General features: G+C 43.9%; 1 protein-coding gene and 1 long non-coding RNA gene across 4 annotated transcripts; both read right to left on the reverse strand.

Moving 5' to 3' along the window:
• Positions 1-14: 14 nt before the first annotated feature.
• On the reverse strand, positions 15-13,557 carry LOC306915583 (ankyrin repeat and SOCS box protein 3-like). Of its 3 annotated transcripts, none has more exons than XM_079493001.1 (10): positions 13,464-13,557; positions 11,750-11,955; positions 10,961-11,131; positions 10,746-10,858; positions 10,501-10,633; positions 9,913-10,090; positions 6,068-6,283; positions 2,429-2,725; positions 2,146-2,279; positions 15-685 (listed from the first exon to the last, which is right to left on the reverse strand). In XM_079493001.1, exons 1-10 carry the CDS (start codon positions 13,481-13,483, stop codon positions 483-485), a joined length of 1,671 nt encoding a protein of 556 aa, XP_079349127.1. In that variant the 5' UTR covers positions 13,484-13,557; the 3' UTR covers positions 15-482. The 3 variants fall into 3 exon arrangements, with proteins under 3 accessions (XP_079349127.1, XP_079349126.1, XP_079349128.1); XM_079493000.1 differs by having other exon boundaries at positions 10,961-11,134; XM_079493002.1 differs by lacking the exon at positions 13,464-13,557 and adding an exon at positions 12,241-12,357 and having other exon boundaries at positions 10,961-11,134.
• A 565-nt stretch (positions 13,558-14,122) lies between these two features.
• Positions 14,123-18,224, reverse strand: LOC306915425. Its single transcript, XR_013788817.1, has 3 exons — positions 17,968-18,224; positions 15,373-15,567; positions 14,123-14,982 (listed from the first exon to the last, which is right to left on the reverse strand). It is a non-coding gene; the product is annotated as an uncharacterized lncRNA (long non-coding RNA).
• Between the last annotated feature and the right edge of the window lie 5,433 nt (positions 18,225-23,657).

Consider the following 23,657-nt stretch of genomic DNA (forward strand, 5'->3'; position numbering starts at 1 on the left):
TTGATTTGATTTTTTATTCTTAGATTATGCCATAAGATGACAGACGTTTCAGATATCCAGCCTTCATCAGTGTGAATAGAGGGTATGCGTGTGACATAAAAAAAACAAAACAAAGGGGAACACCTACTGAATAAACTACTTTGTGGCCTTGACAGCCCATACATTCAAACAGAAAGGTCCTAGTTGATACTAAATTGCATTAAACAATGTTAAACTAATTTTGCCACTTGTATTGCCACTCACTGAATGCATACACATACCCTCTATAGTAAACAAACAAACCAACAATCTTTCCACTCCTGGCGTTTTGAGCAGGAAACAAGGGAACAGATGTTCTCAACTCAAAGGAAAGCAAAAATAGTAATCAGCACTTGAAGACAAGTTGGAAATAATGTACAAAAGGTTTAGTCATATTGCATGGATACAAAATAATATAAATGTACTATAACGAGAGGCAGAAGGGCATAATTACACAAGTGTCTTTATAGAACATGTCTGTGAATGTGTATGTGTACGATATCGCTGTGCCTTTGATCTGGCAAAGGCGGGGGTGGTGGGACGTCTGAGAAGTGGAGGTAGCCATGTAGTCGGGTGGGCACTGGAAGCTGCTGGATGAGCGTCGGATGCCCCCCCAACACATCTCTGATCTTCAGCCTGCAGAGGTGGAAGAGAGACGGTACACAGTCTAGAGAGGAAAGGGGAGAGAGAGAGAGAACAGAGATGGATTGTTACAATTCCATTGTTCAGAAGACACTGTGGAATCTGTTAATGCTGCTTTGTTTCTGCACCACATGTCCATTCAATCCAACCTTGGGTCGGGAGCATAGACTGTAAGGTCGGGAGCCTATCTTCTGTTTCTGTAGCATGAGGAAGATGGATGTACCTGTACCTGCCCTGGACATGACGCTAGTATGTCGCAAGGCCTTACCCCGAATCCAACCCTTTATACCAGGGGTATAAACCTGTTTCATTTGAAAAAACATTATTTATTCACCATTTCTAAAACGGTTAGTCCCAATACTTGATTCTGATTGGCTGGTTTATGATTAGACCATGTACTAAATGTCACGATAAATAATCTACACCTTAAAGCTGCTATAAGCAATAATGACAAAATTTGAATGACCTTTTTTTGGTATTTAGACAGCCATCAATGAGTAAAACGCTCCCCCAAAAAAATTAGTCTCTGTGACACATCTAAGGCATCTGCATTCAAAGATGTTCCTAGAAGCTTTGTCATTGGTCAAAAACACTTCTAAGCACCACCCGTGCTCTAAGGACTGTGAATGAGTCTCTCCAGGCGGGCTTGTAAAGACAGCAATCCTATTCCCCTGTGAACAGCTGACCACCCTCGTAATGTAGCCAAGCTAGAGTTTGTGACATGATGTTCACATACATATCAGCTAAATCTGCCACCAAATAAATGTTGTTTGTCAATGTAATTTCGTTTGGCAAAAGTTGACAACTAACAAACAAAGCCTGACTGGAATGGCTGAGTAAACAAGGAAGTAGCTCTATCTGGTGGCCGTAAAGTGTAACTACTTTCTCCAGTAGGAATAGTTTTATGAGTTTAATATTGCCAATCGTTTGTAACCGTTTTAGACACGTCTCGTGCCTCACCACGACTCACGCCATTATAAAATACAAGGTAATCTGAGACCTCTTGTGGCTTATTGCTTTATTGAGCCACGGAACAACATTTGATGAGATTTAGCCTCTCAGACTCAAAACTAAAGAATATTTTGTTGTCGTTGGATAAGATTTCTCATACCGGAAGTTCAATGAATATATGGCAGTTGAGACCGTTGTCCTATAAATCGGTTCAGGAATACAAAAGAAGACACAGTACATCATTTTATTGAGCATCATAAACAGCGGTATAGGTATCGTTTCTGTCTCGGGGGTATCACGAGATTTGGCTGCCAGACAGGAAGCGGTGGAAAGTCTCACGATACTTGGTACGTTCAGAAAGGTACTTTGTGCTCTTTAGATACCATACCTCTATAAAATTACACAGTGTACATACTGTACTATTATGGCAGACAATCTTCCTTATTTACTCTGATTCTACGGCACTGTCCGTGGTTTTAATAATTCTAATTCTAATTCTGTCCTAATTTCTGACTTGATCATGCGTGGCCTTACCAAAACAGGCCAGTGGTGTCCAGGTCTTCTCATCCAGTCTCCGAAGCAGAATGTTTCTCAGATCTTGTGACAGGGTCGACCAGTTCACGAATGCCAGTAGGTAGTTCAACACCTCGCTGTCTGCCTTTTCCAGCCTATGAAAATAATCACAAGCTCAATTGACGGAGCTAGTACAGGGGGTCCCCAGCTAAATGATTGATAGCTAGGGAGTATGAACCAAAGTGTTACCGTAACAGTGTACGAATTAAGTCACATTTATGCGTTGAAAAAGCAAAGAGCTTACATGATGGGCTGCAGCAGTAAAGACGGCTCCAGGTCAGCCTGTAGGAGCACGGGCAGCCAGCAGGAGGCAAACTTCACATAGTCGAGTGCTACACAGAGCAGTGCCCTCAATTCAGTGCGCCTCAACGCTCTTCGCTGGTCCGGTATGGAAGAAAGGCTCCGGCTCATATTCTGGATCTTGGGGATACGTCTGTGCTGCAGTATCAGCGGCAGCAGCTCTGGTTTAATGGGCAAGGCAAACATCCACACAGCCTCAGTCAAAGTGGCTCCTGCGGCCAGAAGCAACTTCACCGTTTCACTGAAAGAAGATATTTAGTTGTATATTTCAGCCATGTCATACAGCAGAAAAACTGCATTTTAAATTTACTGTACATAGGTGTTAGACTCCTCTGGCGTTTCAATAGCGCAAGGTGACGAAAATAGCCTACAGGCAGCTCGTAGTGATAAACACCACACGTGAAATGCTACAATAAGGATGCAAGGATGCAGCAGAAAGAACGCCATTATGAAGGAAATAAGGAATCGGCAGTGATGTGACATCACTGGCGATTCCTTGACTTGGGTATGTGAGAAGCACCCAGATGCAATCTTGCAGTGCGCTCTGATTAAAGTGTTACCCGCCCACGTTTAGTTCAGATAACGCTCGTCCCCGTACCATAGCCCCGTACCCGTGAAGTATATTTTTCCACCCGCTTTCACCCATCAAAGGTTGCAGGACTCTGGCATGTGGATAGTTTATCCACTTACGGTGCTGTAAGTGATCTAATATAACTTTCAATTGAAAATGTTACACAGTATGTCCTTAAAAGTAAGACAAAAGGGCAAAAACAAATATAGAATATAGCTGCAAGCAGCGATAAAGCGGGACCAAGATAGAAGAAGAACAATGCGCAATAAGAACAACACGCACAAATGAGACTGACGAGCTGAGTTGTCGGTACCGGGATTTGAACTCGCAACCTTGTGCACCGAAGGCGGGAGCTCTACTGACTGACCTACACAGAGACAATCAGTGAATACATTGTAAACTGTAAAACCATTTACTGATTTGGTAACAAGAAGGTGTGTCCTCATTTTGGGCATGTCTTTATCCATTACTACAGTGTGTTTTCACGCACAGTTAAAGTGTGTGTGTGTGTGCGTGTGCGTGCGTGCGTGCGTGCGTGCGTGCGTGCGTGCCTGCCTGCCTGCCTGCCTGCCTGCCTGCCTGCCTGCGTGCGTGCGTGCGTGCGTGCGTACAAACTTCTCTTTGTGTGTGTGTGTGCGCGTGCGTGCGTGCGTGCGTGCGTGCGTGCGTGCGTGCGTGCAAACTTCTCTTTGTGTGTGTGTGTGTGTGTGTGCGTGCGTGCGTGCGTGCGTGCGTGCGTGCGTGCGTGCGTGCGTGCGTGCGTGCGTGCGTGCGTGCGTGCGTGCGTGCGTGGCTGCATGCGTGTGTGTGTTAGGCAGACATTCGTTCACAACCATGGATTTGGATTGAAGATCATCTCTTTAGTTTTTGTGGTGTTTAACATCACACCAGTCTTTAAAGTTATTGATCTCACTGATATAGCCCACAACAATATGTACAAATAAGACTGACAAGCTGAGTTGTCAGTAGCTGGATTTGAACACACAACCTTGCGGTCCAAGGGCAAGAGCTCAACTGACTGAGCTACACGGAGACAATCAGATACTCCATTGTTAACAGGAAAATCATTCAGTGTTTGTTCAGCATAAGTACTCAAACTTTAGTGTGTGTGTGTGTGTGTGTGTGTGTGTGTGTGTGTGTGTGTGTGTGTGTGTGTGCGTGCGCGCGCAATTTTCATTGGCTCATAAAAACTTCATTTTTTCACTTAGAAAAAAGTGTTCTACGATTATTTGTCCGTATAGGTCCAAAGTTCACGTGTAGAAGTTTTCGTGCATTTTGAGCAAAGATTCTGGGAGGAGTTACATTTTAACTGTTTTTCATATAATTCAAAATGGCGGGTGATCTAAAGGTCAGAGGTCAAAAGTCAGAACACGAAAGTTGTTCGGCATGAGGAGACACATATGTGTATCAAAGTGTCATTGCCAACGGTCAAACGGTTCATGAGATATGCACGTTCAAAGTTTGCAAGTTTTGCATCAATTGAGTGCTATAGCGCCACCATTTGGCCAATCGTGATGGGCTTCGCATAGTAAAGTGACATAAGCATATGTGTGTATTAGAGGCAGAAGAAAAATTTTCACAAAACAGCAATTTTTATTGGTTCATAAAAACTTAATTTTTTCACTTAGAAAAAATGTGCTACGATTATTTGTCCGTATCGGTCCAAAGTTCACGTGTAGAAGTTTTCGTTCATTTTGAGCAAAGATTCTGGGAGGAGTTACATTTGAACTGTTTTTCAAATAATTCAAAATGGCGGGTGATCTAAAGGTCAGAGGTCAAAAGTCAGAACAAGGCAGTTGTTCGGCATGAGGAGACACATATGTGCATCAAAGTGTCATTGCCAACGGTCAAACGGTTCATGAGATATGCACGTTCAAAGTTTGCAAGTTTTGCAAGTTTTGCATCAATTGAGTGCTATAGCGCCACCATTTGGCCAATCATGATGGGCTTCACATAGTCACCGTTTGGCATGGTCCTCTATCATGTTGACAAGTTTTGCGCAAACCGACTGCACGGTTCAGTCAGAACAGCTATTTTTGGCAGAAGGAGAATAAAATAAAGTACTGATCATATAATTCAAAATGGCGGGTGATCTAAAGGTCAGAGGTCAAAAGTCAGAACACGAAAGTTGTTCAGCACGAGGATACGCATATGGGTATCAAAGTGTCATTGCCAACGGTCAAACGGTTCATGAGCTATGCACGTTCAAAGTTAGCATTTTAAATTGAGCGCTATAGCGCCACCATTTGGCCAATCGTCTTGGGCTTCGCATATTCACCGTTTGGCATGGCCCTCTACCAGATTACCGCGTTTCGCGAAAACCGACTGCACCATTCAGTCAGAACAGCTATTTTTGGCGGAAGAAGAAGGAGAAGAAGAAGAAAAATAAACACAAAAACAAAGAGTGACCAAAGTCACTGCGTGACTTCTTGGTCCCTAAAAACAACTAAAACTGTTCAAATTAGAAAAAAGTAAAAAGGGGAATTTGATTAGGTGGGGAAGGAAAGTCTGAAGACGTGATTTTAATCCATTTACTGTAGGACTGAGGCCGAAGTTTTCTGAAAAACGTACAAAAAATTACAAAACATTTATGTTGCTATACTGTACATAGCAACAAGAACCCCAAAAGGGGTTCCCGTCTTGAAGGAACAAACACCAAAAGTGATTCCCGTCCTAAAAGGGTTGGAGAAGGGTGAGTTTCATAGGGAAGGCCAGCGAGTGAGAACTGAGAAGGCCCTGACACCCCAGGTTCAGCGCTTTGTCCTGGGGACCACCAGGTGGTTGGCACCACCAGGGGCATGGTTATGTATGAGGTCGTAGAGGTAGCAGAGAGCTGCTAGGTTGTTCAGGGCCTTATAGGTGGTGAGCAGTATTTTAGAATCTATTCTGTATTTTACTAGTGAGCCAGTCCACTTCGGGGAGCCAGAAAGAGGGGCTTTGAGCTTGTATCTCTGATATGTTCAATGTTTTTTTGTTTGTTTTTGTTTTTGTTAAATGAGTTTGTGTACAAACCTGCACGGTTGGTCGTCACACGCTATAGACATGGCCAGCGGTGAATGATGACCCAGCTTGAGACTGCAGTCCTGGGCGTCTGGACTGTAGCCCTCCTGCAAGAGCAGCGCGACACTCCACCGCCGATTCTGATCCACAGCTACGTACAGAGGACTCACCATGGCCTCGCCGCGGTCGCACGCACGGTCCGTCACAGCTATCAGCCTCTTGAGGATGCTGGAAGCACAGAAGTGAGAAACATTTCTCAGTAAGTATTTTTTGAGGGGCGCTAATGTTTGTCTTTAGTTCAATGTTTGTTTTGTAAACGCCATTGACAATGAAGGGAAAATGTATGTCATAATCAGTGTTGGGTGTAACGGCGCTATTAATAACGGCGTTATGTAACAGACTACTTTTATTGGTAACGGAATAAAGTAACTACTTAGTTTTGCAATTTAGTAGTTAGTTACCTAGTTACATTTCCAAAAAAGTAATCCCGTTACTATAATGTGTCCCTGTTCATTTTGTTGGCAAGATTTAAAAAATAATAAAGCCCCGACTGCCCGCGGAGTCTATTTCTCCTGCCTTCTGTGTGAGTTATCCTTCCATGCCCACTATACCATGTACTATATATCCTGCGTCTACTACATCCTGTAGTTCACTTAAGAAATAAAAGTATTGTTACACGTAGCTTTTATTTTGAAGAGGAAGAGGAAGTTGTTTCGGTTGTAGCCAGCTGCCATGACAGTCTAGTCGACTGGAAGTGCCGGGTGGTAGTGGAATAATAATAACTAGAAACAGTGCCCCTCAGGGCACAGGTCTCCACCAGGGCAGGTCAGGTTGTGGCCTCCTGGTGGTGCTATAATAGGCCAATGTGAAAAGGGTGCCATTTCTTCATACGCCTTTGATGGCAATTGGATGATTTGAGGCATTTTGTTCCAAAAATGTGTTTTGCAAAAATCAACCTGTTGGTGGCGCTATAACAGGCCAATGTGAAAAGGGTGGGATATATTCCTCAGCCTAGTAAGAAAATGTGTGAAAGATTTCACGTAAATTGCACGCTGCGTTCCTGATTTGAGGCTTTTGTTCAAAACGGGGCAATCTTGCAAACTGTGAAAGCCAATTATAGCCAATTAGGATGGAATATGAAATATTGGACAGATCCGACTTGCGCACATGACCATAGAGATACTGTGTAACGATTTGTGAGATTTTTGGACAGAATCTGGAGGAGTAATATCAAAAAATGTGTTTTACAAAAGTCGGCCTCCTGGTGGCGCTATAAAAGGCAGATGCGGAAAATGCAGGTCAAAGGTTTGTCCTTGGCCTCTAGGGAGTGTGCATGCAACATTTCACGCAGATCGGTGCAGTTTTAGGTAAAACATGTGAAAAGCTGCCTCATGGTGGCGCTATAACAGGCCGTTCTGGAAAATGTGGGGCAGAGGTTCATTGTTGGCATCCAGGGAGTGTGTGTGCAAAGTTTGGCATCGACCGGGTTAACGGTGCCGGAGATTAGCTGGTAACAGACGGACGGAAGGACGGACGGACACACACACACACACACACACGGACGGACACACACACGGACGGAGTGCAAAACATACTCTCTCCCCATGCCTTCGGCCTGGTGGAGACAACAACAACATGCTTTTAGCCAAAGTTCATGAAAACCGCATGCGTCTATGACTTAAACAATGTAGGCTAAGCACTTTGGAATTACGTTTAACATGGTATATCCTCCGTGGCGGCGTCATTAGGTGAGTACTAGTTAATGAATTGTTAAGTTTCATAGTATCATTCATCATCAACAACAGGCTGTTGTTGTTGCCCCCCCAAAATGAACAGGTTACTGCCTACAGGATTCTCATTCTGTTACTGTCACTGCCTGCAAGGATGGCCGCCGTGCCATTGCTTATAAACTATCTAATTCATACGTGGGTCGTCGTGGGTCCACGTGGAGTTAACGAATGTTAACGAAGTCCACACCCACAACACCAGAGGGAGTGCAACGAACCATGTACAACCCAGATTCGGCACAAACAAGGGACTAAATTCTTTTCGCTCCTATGCCACAAAAATGTGGACCGCCCTACCAAGACATGCGAATCCCTTGACTCCTTCAAAACCGCTCTCAAAGGGCACCTACAGATGGCTGCAATTCGAAACTGGCCCCCGTAAAATCTGAATCCCCCCCCACCGCCCCCCCCCCCCCCCCTTTTCCCCTCACTGTATATGTTTCTTTTCCCTTTTTACCTCCATTATGATGAATTCCTGTTCTGTTCTTTGTCTATATAGAAGTGTCTATTTGTACGTCTCTACATTTTTGAAGAAGTTTTGATGAATTGAACATGGTGGACCCTGTTGTAAACAAGTGTAATGCTTAATTGGGTCGTCCACTCACAGTTAACAGCCTTTGTATTGAGTTTGTGCTTGAAATGTACTGTAATTCTGCAAACTGTTAATACAATTTTCAATCAATCAATCAAAGTTGTTGATGTTGTTCATGCGCCACGGCGTGCGGCGTGGAGAGGGCATCAGAGCGCAGCGCAACAGGTATGGCATATTGTAGTGTACTCTCTGCACTATCTTTCTGTCCAGTCCTACGTGTATAGGCTGGTGATTGTGGCAAATTATATTCATTAATAAAGAGAGAGCTGTAAAGGGGATATTGTCTATGGTCAGTTCATGGTGTGTATCATTCTCGTTTTTAACCGGGCCGTGATAATGCGGCGCAATGACGGTAGGCAGTAGCCTAATACAATGTAACCAACTTGCGCAAGCATTACAAAATGGGTTTTAATTGTCAGGTAACGGAAAATAATCTAACCTTTTACTTTTCTCAGAAGGTAATTTGTAACGGTAAGGGATTATTTTTATGGGCAGTAATCCAGTAACCTAACGACGTTACTTTCTAAAGTAACGATGCCCAACACTGGTCATAATGTGCCTCATTACGTCATATTGTCTCTTTATTGTTAATGGTGTTTAATGTTTGTGTTGGCACCGTTTGTTTTACATCACCATTACATCACCTAATCAACATGAGTTAGACTTTAATATATTAGCGCCCCTCACTTCATGTGTGATTTTTGAAATTGACTGTCATTATATCTTTGTGGCTTTCACACTAAACGATTGGTCGCCGACTAGGCATCACACACTGCAAGAGTTCACCAAGATGCGATCCAGACGCGATCATATAGGCTACATCATTTGTTTTTTATTCCAATTCATTTTGACATTGCACGTACGTGCAGGATAGATCTGGTACCCACACCGTGATACAAGCGCAAGACCGACACAGGACGCGGTCACGGGCCGGGACGTTTTTCGGGTGTAAAATGTGTGCTAATTAGTAAGGCCAGGTGGGGCCTCGGGCCAGCCCAGTTAAGACCCAGGTGGGGCCGGGCCTTCATTTTCGGGCCTGTTGAGAACTGTTTTCGCCAGCTGCCGGGCACAGCTGCGCTAATAACCTTGGGGCGTTTGAATGGACATAGTCAGAGTTTGAATGGACCGGTATCAGTCAAAAGGGAGACATCGAAGAGAAAGGACGGGTGGGGAGGATCTGGAATGTCAGTTCAGGTAGGCTCCATATATGGAGATCTAAGGTTCGAGGTCAGATGTAGAGTTGCTGGCCGGCTCTATGAGATGAGATGAGATGATGTACGATGATAAGAGTGCCCCTCACTTCACACGGGTGTGATTTCTATGAAATCAATTGAACTTTTCACCAGTTTGAATAACGAATATTGCCAATCTACAATCTCACAACACGTTTTATAATGACATGCAGCCTGCAGTGTACTGTGTATATACAGTTATACATCACAGAGAAACATCTTATGGATCAGTACTACAGTAGGTACCTGATGTGGCCCAACTGAGCGGCAGCGTGAATGGGGAGCTGGGGCCAGTCAGAGCTGCACGGTAGGTTAGGATCAGCGCCGCGCTCTAAAAGAAGCTCCACGCATCCTTCATAACCCTCTTGAGCTGCAATAAACAGCGGCGTGGCCAAGTCCTCGACCTGGGCATTCACGTTGGCACCTACAGTACAGTGGAAAACACACCACGTGAACACCTAATAACAACAGTAATAAACTAGAAAGGTGCAATTCTGGGTAATTGCAAGTGTGGTTGCATTGATGCGAGTCATGGGGAATCCATTTATATTATATAAATATATTTCTATGTGTGTGTGTGTGTGTGTGTGTGTGTGTGTGTGTGTGTGTGTGTGTGTGCACGCGCGCGTGCGTGCGTGCGTGCGTGCGTCATTGTGTCTTATCATTAAAATAAGATCTGGTTGCAAAAGGGGTGAAGTGTCCCTTTAAAGGCAGAAAAGCCCCCCAATTTTTTTTTAAATAAAGAAGAGAGGACCAGCCGGCGGGCAGACCCTAGTAATAATAATGATGATGATGATGATCGTCACAAAGACACAGTAAGGAAAATTGGTTGACCTGCATCAATAAGAATCTCCAGGCACTGCTGCTGTCCGTACTGCGAGGCTAAAAACACAGGAGTGATCTTGTGGTCATCGAGTGCCTCCAGGTGACACACACCAACCAGTGTGCGTAAAATGTCACTGTGACCCTTGGGGAAGAAAATAATAAAAGTGTGACATGATTCATGGTATAAAATGTAAACTGTACATCTGTGTGTGTGTGTGTGTGGAGGGGGGGGGGTGCGTGCGTTAAATTATTACCTTATAAACAGCTTGGTGAAGGCAGGACCAACAGGAGGCAGTATGTGTGCCGTTGACTTCTGCACCTTTACGGACTAGCAGTTCCACAATCCCTTTATGCCCAGCATCCACAGCTACAGTATATAGGAACAAAACGGATAAATAACACATAATATACAGATTTAAGTACCACAATGACAATAGTAATGAATGAATGCGTTCGTTACATACAGTACCTGCAAAAAGAGGACAGGACAGATCGTTGGTTGGCTGGTTAATGTTGCCGTGTGCTTTCAGAAGGGTTCGTACCACCGGCAGGTTCCCTTGCCGTGCCGCCAGGTACAGTGCAGACTCTCCCTCGTGAGTCAAAGAGTTCACGTAGCCGCGATGGCCGTGCGATGAGCCTGCTGCTTAGCAATTCAGAGGAGAAAAGAAAAGCAGGAAGAGAAAAGGGCGTCTTTAGCCACTGAAACCTAATACTGTGCCATACGACGAACATGAGCCATGAGCAATAATGTACGGAAGTATTTGAGACCACCTATTGATAATCAAAGGCCCCTTTTCCACCAAAATAAGATAATAATAGAACTGGTTCCCTTCTAGATTCTTGGAACCGTGGCGTTTTAATGGAACCGGCGGCCATTTTTTGGTTCCAGTTCTGAACCAACTTTTAGGGTTCTGAACTTCTGAACCAATTCATTTTCAGTGGAAACACTCTGAACTGGTTTAATATTAGGCGGGAAAAAATACTTGAACCGGTTCAACCCCGGTGGAAAAGGGGACATAGGGTACTCGTGTCGTACGTGGCACAGGGGTAAAGTGGGATATGGTGGTTCAACTGCAGTGCTCTTATTTTACATTCCACAGACCAGAAGACAGAATGTTGCGTGTTGTGTTTATTGTTGGTTGCGTCTCCTCTCAAACAAGCACTTGTTTGAGAGGAGACACCCCCCCCCCCCCCCCCCCCCCCCCCCCCCCCAAGTATGTATGAACATAACTGTTTTCCGTATACAATCCTTGCTTACCAGCAGCAGACAGGATCTCTTGCACGCACTCCTTGTGGCCAGCGGCTGCTGCCTCGTGCAGGGCGTTCCAGCCACGGTTGTCTCTGCTGTCTACGCTGAGGCCTTTGCGGATCAGCTTCCGAACACGCTCTCTGCACCCGGAGCGAGCTGCTGCCGCGACGCTGGACACGGTGTCCCCGTAACACTCAGTGAAGTCCATCGCCTTTCTAAGTGTTGGAATTTAGGAGGATATACAATTATATTATACATACAGGAACTGGGAAGTTTGTGTTTTTTTCCCTCACCTATGAATACCTTAATGGAGAGAGGGAACAACAAGTTTAACTAGAGTAGTTTTCCACCCTTAAGCATAATTTTATGCACATGTGCAAAAAATAATGGAAATGGCAGATCTACAAGCTCACAACGAGTTGCATAGCAGTGTTATCGGCTTGTTGATCTGATATTGTCACTATTTTTTAAGAATTGTAACGTTTATTGAGACTTCTCACCTATGACATGCCCAAAATAGGGACTGTTTTTATTAAATTGTTGATATCAATTACTTTTATGATACATTAAATCGATTAGTTCTCTTAACTGCTGCACCCCTGATCTGCAGGGCAGAATCATAGAACCATTAGGGCTATGGACCAGAGCTACCCAGCTGATCTGTGATTGGACGGTGATAAAACCTTTCCAGTTTGCTCTCTGTGAGTGAAAAACATTTAGCTAATTAACTTGCCCTACATTTGCCAGGAGCCCAGGACCGTCAGAAGATAATTTACAAGGAAGGGGTGCTTGCATAGCCTTGGATCAATTCAAGACTATGTCTTTTGACATTTGCATAGAGAAATACGAAATTATTGGTCACGGCCACACAGCCAACTCAAGGTACGGCCACGGAGCCGACTTGGTGACCCAACGCAGCTCCTCCAAGGAAAACAAACAAATGAACGGAGCTGAACGTGAATCCCCCCCACCCCTTTTTTCCCCTCACTGTATACATTTCTTTTCCCTTTTTACCTCCTTTATGGTGAATTCCTGTTCTGTCCTTTGTCTATATAGAAGTGTCTATTTGTACGTCTCTAAATGTTTTTGATGAATTGAACATTGTGGACCCTATTGGAAACAAGTGTAATGCTTAATTGGGTCGTCCACTCACAGTTAACAGCCTTTGTATTGAGTTTGTGCTTGAAATGTACTGTAATTCTGCAAACTGTTAATACATTTTTCAATCAATCAAAGTATTAGTCAGACTCGGATATAGTCTTGAGCCAAGGCTAGCATTCTGTCATTGCTGTGTGACTGTGACTGAGAGAGTTCATACAATACAGTGCAAAGAGAGATTCCTGCATTCGTGTTTAAACCTAAATGGAAAGCGTAAAAAAATAAATGTCCAATTGATTGATTGAAATATGTATTAACAGTTTGCGGAATTACAGTACAATTCAAGCACAACGAGTCAATACAAAGACTGTTAACTGTGAGTGGACGACCCAATAAAGCATTACACTTGCTTACAAGAGGGTCCACCTTGTTCAATTCATCAAAAACATCACCAACGCAATGGACCAGAGCCCCACACACTTTAACGTGTTACGCTAGGACACAATTTAAACAAAAGTAGTACTGTAGTGATTAATACTGTATATGATTTTATATTATGTATATAAATACATGTATACACGATTACACGGTAATGATCGGTTGTAGTAACGAGGAAAGTTCCTACCCTGTGGGCATTTGGTCCATTTATAAATGTATATCAAGTGCCAGTTGGGGAGTTTCACCAAAGCGGACCATTTTACCAGTTCACTTTACTTCCGTACACACACCGCAGCTACTGCTGCGATTGGTCAACAGAAAAGCCCCAGTGACATGATTGGACCAATATTCTTGTGGGTGCAAAAACCTAGATTGGGCGAGAGGCTCCCCCTAGTGGCTAATCTGAATTCCACTGCAACTTCAGATTTAAATCAACTAAGGCAAATACCGTTAACTTCAAATCATGATGCAAAGGTCAGTTTTAAAAGGTCTTTCAAGGGTTGTCAGTTTTAATGTAATGCTGCTACATCCACAAATTCCACCTGCATCCTCAGAGGAGTGAGAGTTCACTATACCAGATTCTAAACCCTTTTCATTCCAAAAAACATAGTTATACAATTTGTCATCCGTCTCTGGTCCCCAAATCTACACTTTTATTCATAAACTCTGGTAAGGGTTCATATATTGGACCCCTGGTGTTGAGAACCAGTGTACTATGAATGCATGTGGTACAGCATAGACAGTATACTGTACCACATGTGGTTCCCCGCTGCAGTCTATTCCAGAGCAGAGCTTTTCACTTTGTGCCCAACAAAGAGACAAGTCAAAATCTCAAGTCATACCTGTATTTAGTGAAATAGACGATCTACAAGCTCAGTATGGCACAATGAGCTTGTAGATCTTTTGTCTGGGGGTGGAAAATAAATTCCTTAGTGGTTAAAATATTCTTTGTAGGTATATCATTTTTTTGCCTCTGCATGGGGAAACTGGGTGTGCAGAAAATACTTATGTAAACAGAAATGTTATAGTACAATACAGTATATTGCAATAATGCATGTCTGTCACACAATCCCAAGGCACACCAATAGGAACCAAGTGTCTATTCAATCAATTTCTTAGAAAAAGTACATTAGTAAATAAACCAGGTGAAGGTTTCATGGGCATTACAACTAGTGGCACAACTTCCTTTTAAACATTACCATACTAAATTATACCACCAATTCAAAATGTATTACATTTATTATTTACATAATGCATATATTTACAAAAATGTACATGTGAGAACTTTGCTATAGTTTTCCATTTACATTGATAATTCATAGATATGTTTGACATGAGACCTTTTCCATATGATGGTACACAGAACATAATTGATACATTGTCTTTGGCACAACAAACATGTAGTATGTTATGTAGCCTACATGACAAGTAGTCTACAAGGTCCCAACACAACACGTGAGCTTGTAGATTGACCATTTGCTGTCGAGTCACACCCATCCAAAACGCATCACTCTCATTTTGAGTAGGCTCTCAGAGAAAGAAAAAAAAATATATATATATAAAGGTCGATGAAAGGCAACATGTCTGCAAGCATGTCCGATTCAACCTCAGGGATTGCCAAGCAGCTAGACTCTTCACAGTAGACGACTGCAGCTCAGAAAGGCCAGTGACATTAGCTTGCTCTCCGAGTTCTTCTCCTTGACGGCCTAGTTGAGAGGGAAAACTAGCATTAGAATTATTGTATTTAAACATGTTTTACTCCATTATATTATACTAACCCTAGTGGAGAGGAACTCTTGTATTAAACATCCCCATCTAACTCCATTATATGCTACATTTTACTAACACTAGTGGAGAATAGACATTTAGTATTCAATATTTATCCACGTAAACATCCCCATCTTACTGCATTATACTCACTCCAAGTTACAATTAAGCAGATGCTCATCACATGCAGAGAGTGTCTCAGTAATCTAGAATAATTGGTCTGAACATCTGTACATCGAAACTATAGGATGCCTGGTAAAGAAATGACCCTAGCATCCTTCTTAAATAACATGCCATCTAACCTACATTTATACTAACCGCCAACTCACCTGGAAATGTTCATTCCCCTCACTAACATTCTTAGCGATGTGCTGCATAATTGGTTTCAGGTGAGCCTCATCATGTTGTGAGATGGGTCTCCTGATGTAGCTGGAAACTGTGATGAACCTTGATCAGCCAGTCCATTAAGACAGCTCACATGTGTGCCGTTATCTTGTAGCCCTTCACGTACCCTGGTGTGTGACCTGTGCAAACAAAACATTTCATTACATTGCTGCAAGACACCAGGTCACATTATAGGCCCCACCTGTCCCAATTATAATATACAAGTCTACAAGCACACAATGCGTTGCACAGATTTGTGAGCTTTTAGATTTTGGCATTTTTTGCCTATCTAAGTTATTTGTCAAATCTGCCTAGTGCAATTTGTGTTTACAATGCCTAAAAGCCAAATAGAATAATTGCAATTGTTTTTTTCATTGAACAAACATTTAATTTCTATGACAATTAAATGTCAAGTAAAATGTCATGATTGTGACAGACAACCCTAGTCACATCATGTAGTAAAAAGAAATCACACCCGTGTGAACTGAGTGGTGTAAGGTCTTACGTCTATAGACTGATCAGCTGTGGTCTTACGGACAGACAGACAGACAGACACGTAAACTAACAAAGCCAGTTGTACGAGTGGTTTACACCACTCAAAAATATAATATATATATTATACACACACACACACACACACACACACACACACGTGGTTTAGAAGACATTTTGTAGGGCGAATCTAGCCCCTAGGATGACCCGAGGCCCACCACTTAAAAACCACATGCTACGGTGCCCAAATCTGAATCTCAAATGAACTCAAACTGAAGCAATTCAGTAAAGGCCAACACTTCCTCCTGGGGTCATTTTAGGGGCTGGGACCTCCAGTAAAAGGCCTAAATACTCTCCAAGAGTTGGGGAACGACATATCAAGAGAGTGGAGTGGTAGGCCCTTGGATTGACCCAGGACCAGTGATTAAATGTACCCCACTGAAAAATAGCAGATCTACAAGCTCGTAGCGTGGCACTCGGTGCCGCACTACGAGCTTGTAGATCTGCCCAAAGTTGAAGGGCTTCAACCTTGGGTACTGGGTAGCTGAAGTTGAAGCTCTGCCCTTCAACTTTGGTCACTTTTACATGTAGGCTCATAGGCTGACCCAAAGTTGAAAGTTGGTACATTGCATCCACTGGTCAATCCAAGGGCCTACCACTCCACTCTCTTGATATGTTCTTTCCCAACTCTTGGAGAGTATGTAGGCCTTTCCCTGGACATTCTAGCGCAGGGGTGCCACATGGCATGGTCCTAAAAATATATTTAATTTAAATATAAAAAAATGGCATCTGACACTTGGAATTAACTGGTGACTTACTTTATTGAAAGCACTATATTTTAAAACTATGAAACATTTCAACGATTTATTTTCAGGCAAACATGTCCACCGTAAGATGAACCTAAATAGGTTTGAATTGGGGTTTCTAGTTGTAAGTATGTAGGACTAGTAGCACCAAAGTTTGTGCTATTGCCATTGAGAATGCATTGGGCGTTTAAGTTAAATACAGGGGGGGGGGGGGGACATATTTTGACAGCAGAAACTGCCTGTCATAATTTCTCTCCTATTCCATTATATATTTAAACTATTTTCAGCAATGGTACAGGTACTTATTTTTTCAGTGGGTAGATCTTGTTGAGCTGGTCATTTTGAAAGTAGATCTCACGTCATAAATGTGTGGGCACCCCTGATGTAGGATTAGTAGCATGCCAAAGTTTGTGTTATTGTCTCCACCAGGCCGAAGGCATGGGGAGAGAGTATGTTTTGCACTCAGTGTGTGTGTGTGTACGTCCGTCCTTCCGTCCGTCTGTTACCAGCTAATCTCCGGCACCGTTAACCCGGTCGATGCCAAACTTTGCACACACACTCCCTGGATGCCAACGATGAACCTCTGCCCCACAGTTTCCAGAACGGCCTGTTATAGCGCCACCATGAGGCAGCTTTTCACATTTTTTACCTGAAACTGCACCGATCTGCGTGAAACGTTGCATGCACACTCCCTAGAGGCCAAGGACAAACCTTTCACCTGCATTTTCCGCATCTGCCTATGAAACATTTCAAAGATTCCATTTCAGGCAAACATGTCCACCGTAAGATGAACCTAAATAGGTTTGAATGGGGTTTCTATAGGTGTAAGTATGTAGGACTAGTAGCATGCCAAAGTTTGTGCTATTGCCATTGAGAATGCATTGGGCGTTTAAGTTAAATACGGGGGGGGGGGGGGGGACATATTTTGACAGCAGACAGCCGTCATAATTTCTCCCCCCTCCCTATTCCAAAGCCCCCCCCCCCGGTACATTATATATTTAAACTATTTTCAGCAATGGTACACTTATTTTTTCAGTGGGTAGATCTTGTTGAGCTGGTCATTTTGAAAGTAGATCTCACGTCATAAATGTGTGGGCACCCCTGGCCGCTAGAGTTCATGCAGCTTTCTCTGCTCCAGCAATTGGCGAGTCGCCTTGGATGAAGAGCAGTGTTCAAAGATAAGAGAAAAAGAGATGAAACTACTTCAGAAAAGTAGTGTGTGTGTGTGTGTGTGTGATTTACCTGGGGTCCCTGCTCAGTTGTGCATGTTGTAAGGGTCTCCCACCACACACCTCCTAGCATGCTCCATGGTGGTATCACCTTGGACGTCTGCCTGGAGTGCTTTGGATCCTTGGTGATTTCTGTAAAAGGTTTGTTTTATCTACGGGTGGTCCTTCGTCTGATCCCTTACCCTTTGAGCTGTCCGGCATGGTGGCCCCTGCCAAGACCTGCTCTCTGGGTAAGCGATTCGCAAGCTCCTCCACCAACGTCAAGGTGACCACCCATGGGAGGAGTCCCAATTTAGTCATCGCCAATTCCCAATTGCCCCAAGTGTCCTTGAGTCCCTTTTGCTGGCACCACCACCCCCACAGCTGAGGAGATATAAACTACTGTGTGCATCCTCCCATACACACTTGGAAGTAGCTTCTGCAGTGCAGCAAAAGGGACAGTCACTTGATCCATCGCCAGCTTAAGTTCCCACCCGTAAACACGGCCAATTGTGTTTGATGGAGCGCCAGGCCAAGCTGGAAGCACTGCAGTTACTCCTGGGCGTTGAACCCAGCTTTCTGCTGCAGTGGTGGGTGAGTACTTTACCTCTTACCACACCCAGACGCCCCACAGACAGACAAACGCTCAGGCGCAAGACGCAACCTAGAGCATTCACAGGGTTGAATGGCACCTCCGCCAGACACAAGGCCAACTGACTGGTGAAGATGACACCGAGCAGCAGCACGCAAGACTCAGTCGGTAGAAACCTGTGAACTGAACATACTGCAGAAATGAAATGATACAGGCAAACAAGACACTTTGTTAGTTTTGTCATAATCACCATTATTACATTATGTTAAAAGTTAAGTCAAAACAGTGCGATAGTGTCAAGTTTCTCTGAGAGGGCTAAGCACATGTGGAGGAACATGAATCCCTCCCAGATCCACTTCCTGCTGAAGGCACCAAACCAACCCTCACATCAACATAGATCACCCTCCCCAACTTAACACACCGATGCCCCATCATTTGTGTGTGCATTTTTCATAATTTCTAAAGTAGTCAGCCAATAGGGAAAAAAGAAAAGTCAACCACCCCTTAACTTAACCTTAAATTACTTATCAAGATTATAACAATGGAGCAGCGGTGTGCCCCAGAGGCGAGGACACACATTGGTATAAGCCAACATGATCCTATCACTGACATCACAGGCATCCTCTAAACCTGCAGGTTCCACACACATGTCGTCCTCATGAAGAACTATAAACAAACATCAAATTAGGTTTAATGTAATTTAAAAATATTTTTAAATGAAGAGCTCCCGTCACTTCACACGGGTGTGATTGTCAAGTTCCAAATTGGATTGAAATATTTTGTAGATCCAGTGAGGTGAATGAGCTAAAAGTCTAACAGAAAAAGTTTTATTACAGTAATTCATCAATAATACTTACTTGCCATAATACTTACTTGCAGTCTTGCACGTCCGAGATCTTACAGTCTTAGACCTGTCATGCTAGGAGGACCTCTGCCGATGGTCTGAAGGGGAAGGCGCTCCGTCGGCTCGTCGCTAAAGGCGAGACACCTCCGTACCTTCTCCTCGGGGAAGCTACAGAACACAGACAGCTGCATCTGTAGATGGTCACCCTCCACTGGCACGGGACAACCCGTGGGAGAAAGGTCACTTTCCTGGTCCATGCACCGGTAGAGCTCAAAGACGCACGCTGTGATGGCCTCCATCGGTCAGGGGCGGTTCCTCAGGTTGTCCACGTGGACGTTGATCTGCCTTCTGGAACGAGCTCCTGCAATGCAAAACACAACTTTAGTTTACCATCATCGTTATTCTAAACTGAAATGTTTGTTGAGGGGCGCCAGCCCCTCCTATGCCCAGCTTTGAGTGTTTGTGTAAACACAAACATGGAAGACAAAAGTGAGGACACAAATTGTGATGATGTATGAATATGATAAGAGCTCCTCTAACTTCACACAGGTGCGATTGTTAAATTCCAAATTAGATTGAAATATTTTGTAGATCCAGTGAGGTGAATGAGCTAAAAGTCTGACAAAAAAAATGTATTACAGTAATTGATCAATAACTTACTTGCACGTCCAGAGGTTGAAGACGGCTCGTTGATGAACTTGATGTGACACCGCTCCATTCTGCTGTTCTGTGGAGAGAGGGGGGGGGGGGTGCTGAGAGAGAGAGAGAGAGAGAGAGAGAGAGAGAGAGAGAGAGAGAGAGCGAGAGAGAGAGAGAGAGAGCGAGAGAGCTGAGAGCTTTGCAGAGATCTGACACCTGTGAAGCAGAGAGAGAGAGAGAGAGAGAGAGAGGTCAATTTATTATGTCAGTGGTGGAGGAAAGTAACTAAACATTTACTACTAACTGTAGACTAATTAAGTACAATTTTGAGGTAGGCCACTGTAGTAATATGGAAGTAAAATACTTTACACATCTCATTACAATACATAGTTACAAAATATTAATTTAAGCTTACTTGCCATAATACTTACTTGCACGTCCGAGGTAGACGACGGCTTGTTGATCTTACAGTCTTAGACCTGTCATGCTTCGAGGAGGACCTCTGGCGATGGTCTGAAGAGGAAGGCGCTCCGTCGGCCCGCCGCTAAAGGCGAGACACCTCCGTACCTTCTCCTCAGGGAAGCTACAGAACACCGACAGCTGCATCTGTCCATCTGTCCTGTAGACGGTCACCCTCCACTGGCGCGGGACGACGCGTCCCCCCAGTTCCCATGTGGCGGAGACACCGGAGATGACTCTGGCCAGCTGCTGACCGTTCACCTCCACAAGGTCATGCTTGTTGCCGCTGCGGGCGTTCCAACACCTGAAGGGGGGTAAATGAGGAAAAAGAGGTTGCGCATCAGCAATGGTTTTCAGTGGCGTGCTAAACCCAAATCCAGTATATGCGTTTCGGCTATGCAGCCTTCATCAGAGCATGATGCTTCATGATATAATAAATAAATGGAAATGTGTGTACTTTCGTGTGTAAAATTCCAAAAAGGTAGCAAATAAATGGTGGACAAATTCCTACCTGAAGGGGGGTGTTAGGGTGTCAGGGTGGGGTGGAGTCACGAGGGACCTGGAGAATTCCTGGAAAAGAATGTTGTTTTGAGTAGTCACCACCGCTGGTGTTGGCATAGGCCGGCGCACCCGCACAAACTTCTTAGTAGGGGGGTCATACTGCACACAGACACAGCGGTGGTACTCGGGTCTGAACGCCGGCCTCCACCGCTTAGTACGCCGGTCATAGCGTTGGTACACCGGCCTCCACTCCTTAGTGAGACGGTCATAGACACACTCACAGGGTCTGTTCAGGTGAACAGCAGGTGTGAAGTCCTTTGGAGGTCTCAGGAGCTGCTCGTCTACTACTGTGAGAGAGGAAAGGTCACTTTCCTGATCCACGCGCCGGTAGAGCTCAGGGACACACGCTGCGATGGCCTCCATGTCGTAGTCGGTCAGTGGGCGGTTCCTTAGGTTGTCCACGTGGACGTTGATCTGCCTTCTGGAACGAGCTCCTGCAATGCAAAACACAACGTTAGTTTACCATTAGCGTTATTGTTCTTAACTGAAATGTTTGTTGAGGAGCCCCTCCTATGCACAGGTTTGAGTGTTTGTGTAAACACAAACATGGAAGCCAAAAGTGAGGACGCAAATTGTGATTGGCCAGAATGAGATGTATGAATATTATAAGAGCTCCTCTCACTTCACACGGGTGCGATTGTTAAATTCCAAATTGGATTAAAATATTTTGTAGATCCAGTGAGGTGAATGAGCTAAAAGTCTAACAAAAATGTATTAGTTATTGATCAAAAACTTACTTGCACGTCCAGAGGTTGAAGACAGCTCGTTGATCAACTTGATGTGGCACCGCTCCATGCTGCTGTTGTGGTGAGGGGGTGCTGAGGGAGAGAGGGGGGAGAGAGAGGGGGGTGCCGAGAGAGAGAGAGAGAGAGAGAGAGAGAGAGAGAGAGCTGAGAGCTTTGCAGATATCTGACACCTGTGAAGGAGAGAGAGAGAGAGAGAGGTCAGTTTATTATGTCAGTGGTGGAGGAAAGTAACTAAACATTTACTACTAACTGTAGCCTAATTAAGTACAATTTTGAGGTAGGCCACTGTAGTAATATGGAAGTAAAATAATTTATAAATCTCATTACAAAACATTAGTTACAAAATATTTATTTACCAATTAAGCCCCAAAATACAAACTCGCAATCGTATTGTTAGCTTGTAGATAGAAAAATAAGCAGATCTGCTTATTTTTTAGGGATAATATAGGCCCCCCTATGTCCAGCTTTTAGTTTATGTAACCCGAATTTTGTCCCAACAAACATTAAATGCCATTGATAATAGACAATCTTGAGTGTTTGGGTAAATACAAACATTGCTGTAACAAACATTGATGAAAGTGAGGACACATTTATGATTGGCCGGGATTACATGTATCCATATATGATGATAAGAGCGCTCCTCACTTCACACGGTGTGATTTTTGAAATATTAATTTGGCCAAATTCCATTCATAATGCATATAATTACTGTAACTGTTGATTTGCTCCCATGCACTCTAACCTTATTAGGTCATGTATAGCTCTGGTCCATAGCCTTACTGCTTCTATCTGCAGGGCAGATATAAGCAGTAAGGCTATGGACCAGAGCTAGGTCATGTTGAGAGAAAAATTGGAAAAAAACAAAAAAACACATCTACCAACGTTCCAAAGAATTGGTTGCGCTATGCTTTTTTCACAACAGTGAGACTAGATGGTGACCGATTTGAACGACTGTGTAATCCGTTGTTACTAGTTTGATTCAAATGTGAATCACGTTTGAATCAAACGAGTAACATCATAACCGAGGCCCAGAGCCATTAACGTCAACTCGTTCACGATCGTTAACGTTTAAATGCAAGTAGGCCTGACTCATTTAAACACACTACAACTTACAACGGCAACCGACAGCCTATTTAAATGACATTACCACCGTTGTTTTTGTTTTTTAAAACACAACTGTTCCATAAACGGTGCAAGTTGCATCATGTACCGATGACAGCCACGGTAACGGAGTAGCCACACCGACGACCGACCTTGCAGCTGAGCTTCTAGACTATAGACGTTAACCCACGCTACAAACACATCAATAAATAGGCATTTTAAACTGCATAGCATTGAAATGTCAGGTGGCCCTAAACCCCCAACGGACTAGCTCCGTTTGGAACCTCATATCTAGGTAGCCCCTTTTGGAAACCTACGTTAAAGTTTCTGACATTTAAAGTCATCAAAATGTCAGAAACTTTAACGTAGGGTTCCAAAAGGGGCTAATATCTAGGCTGCTACGCTCAGAGCTCAAGCGTACTAGCAGCGTAGATAGAGGTTCCAAACGGAGCTACCGTTGCACGACTCCACGGGCATTTCGAAAATAAACTCACCGTTTGTAGAGGAAAAGCTGGTTAAGAGCAACAAATAATACTGCTGCAAAACGCTGGTTCCTCTAGTTGGCGATGTACAGTATCCTGTTTAGCGCTGGTCTGGTTGGTTGGTTGGTTAGTGGTTTGCTGTTAGGCAGTTAGTGATGCTGTGAAGCGAGTAGAATGCGACTGGTCCGATCAAGGTCTGGAAGCATTCAGAGAGGTGAAGCTCCGCGCTGTGGTTTAAATACCTGCAGTGGTCTGCTCGAGCAATGGGCCCGCCCCTCGTCGTTGATTGGTCAGCTGTGA

Source organism: Electrona antarctica, assembly GCF_951216825.1.
Source record: "Electrona antarctica genome assembly, chromosome: 22".
Lineage (NCBI taxonomy): Eukaryota > Metazoa > Chordata > Actinopteri > Myctophiformes > Myctophidae > Electrona > Electrona antarctica.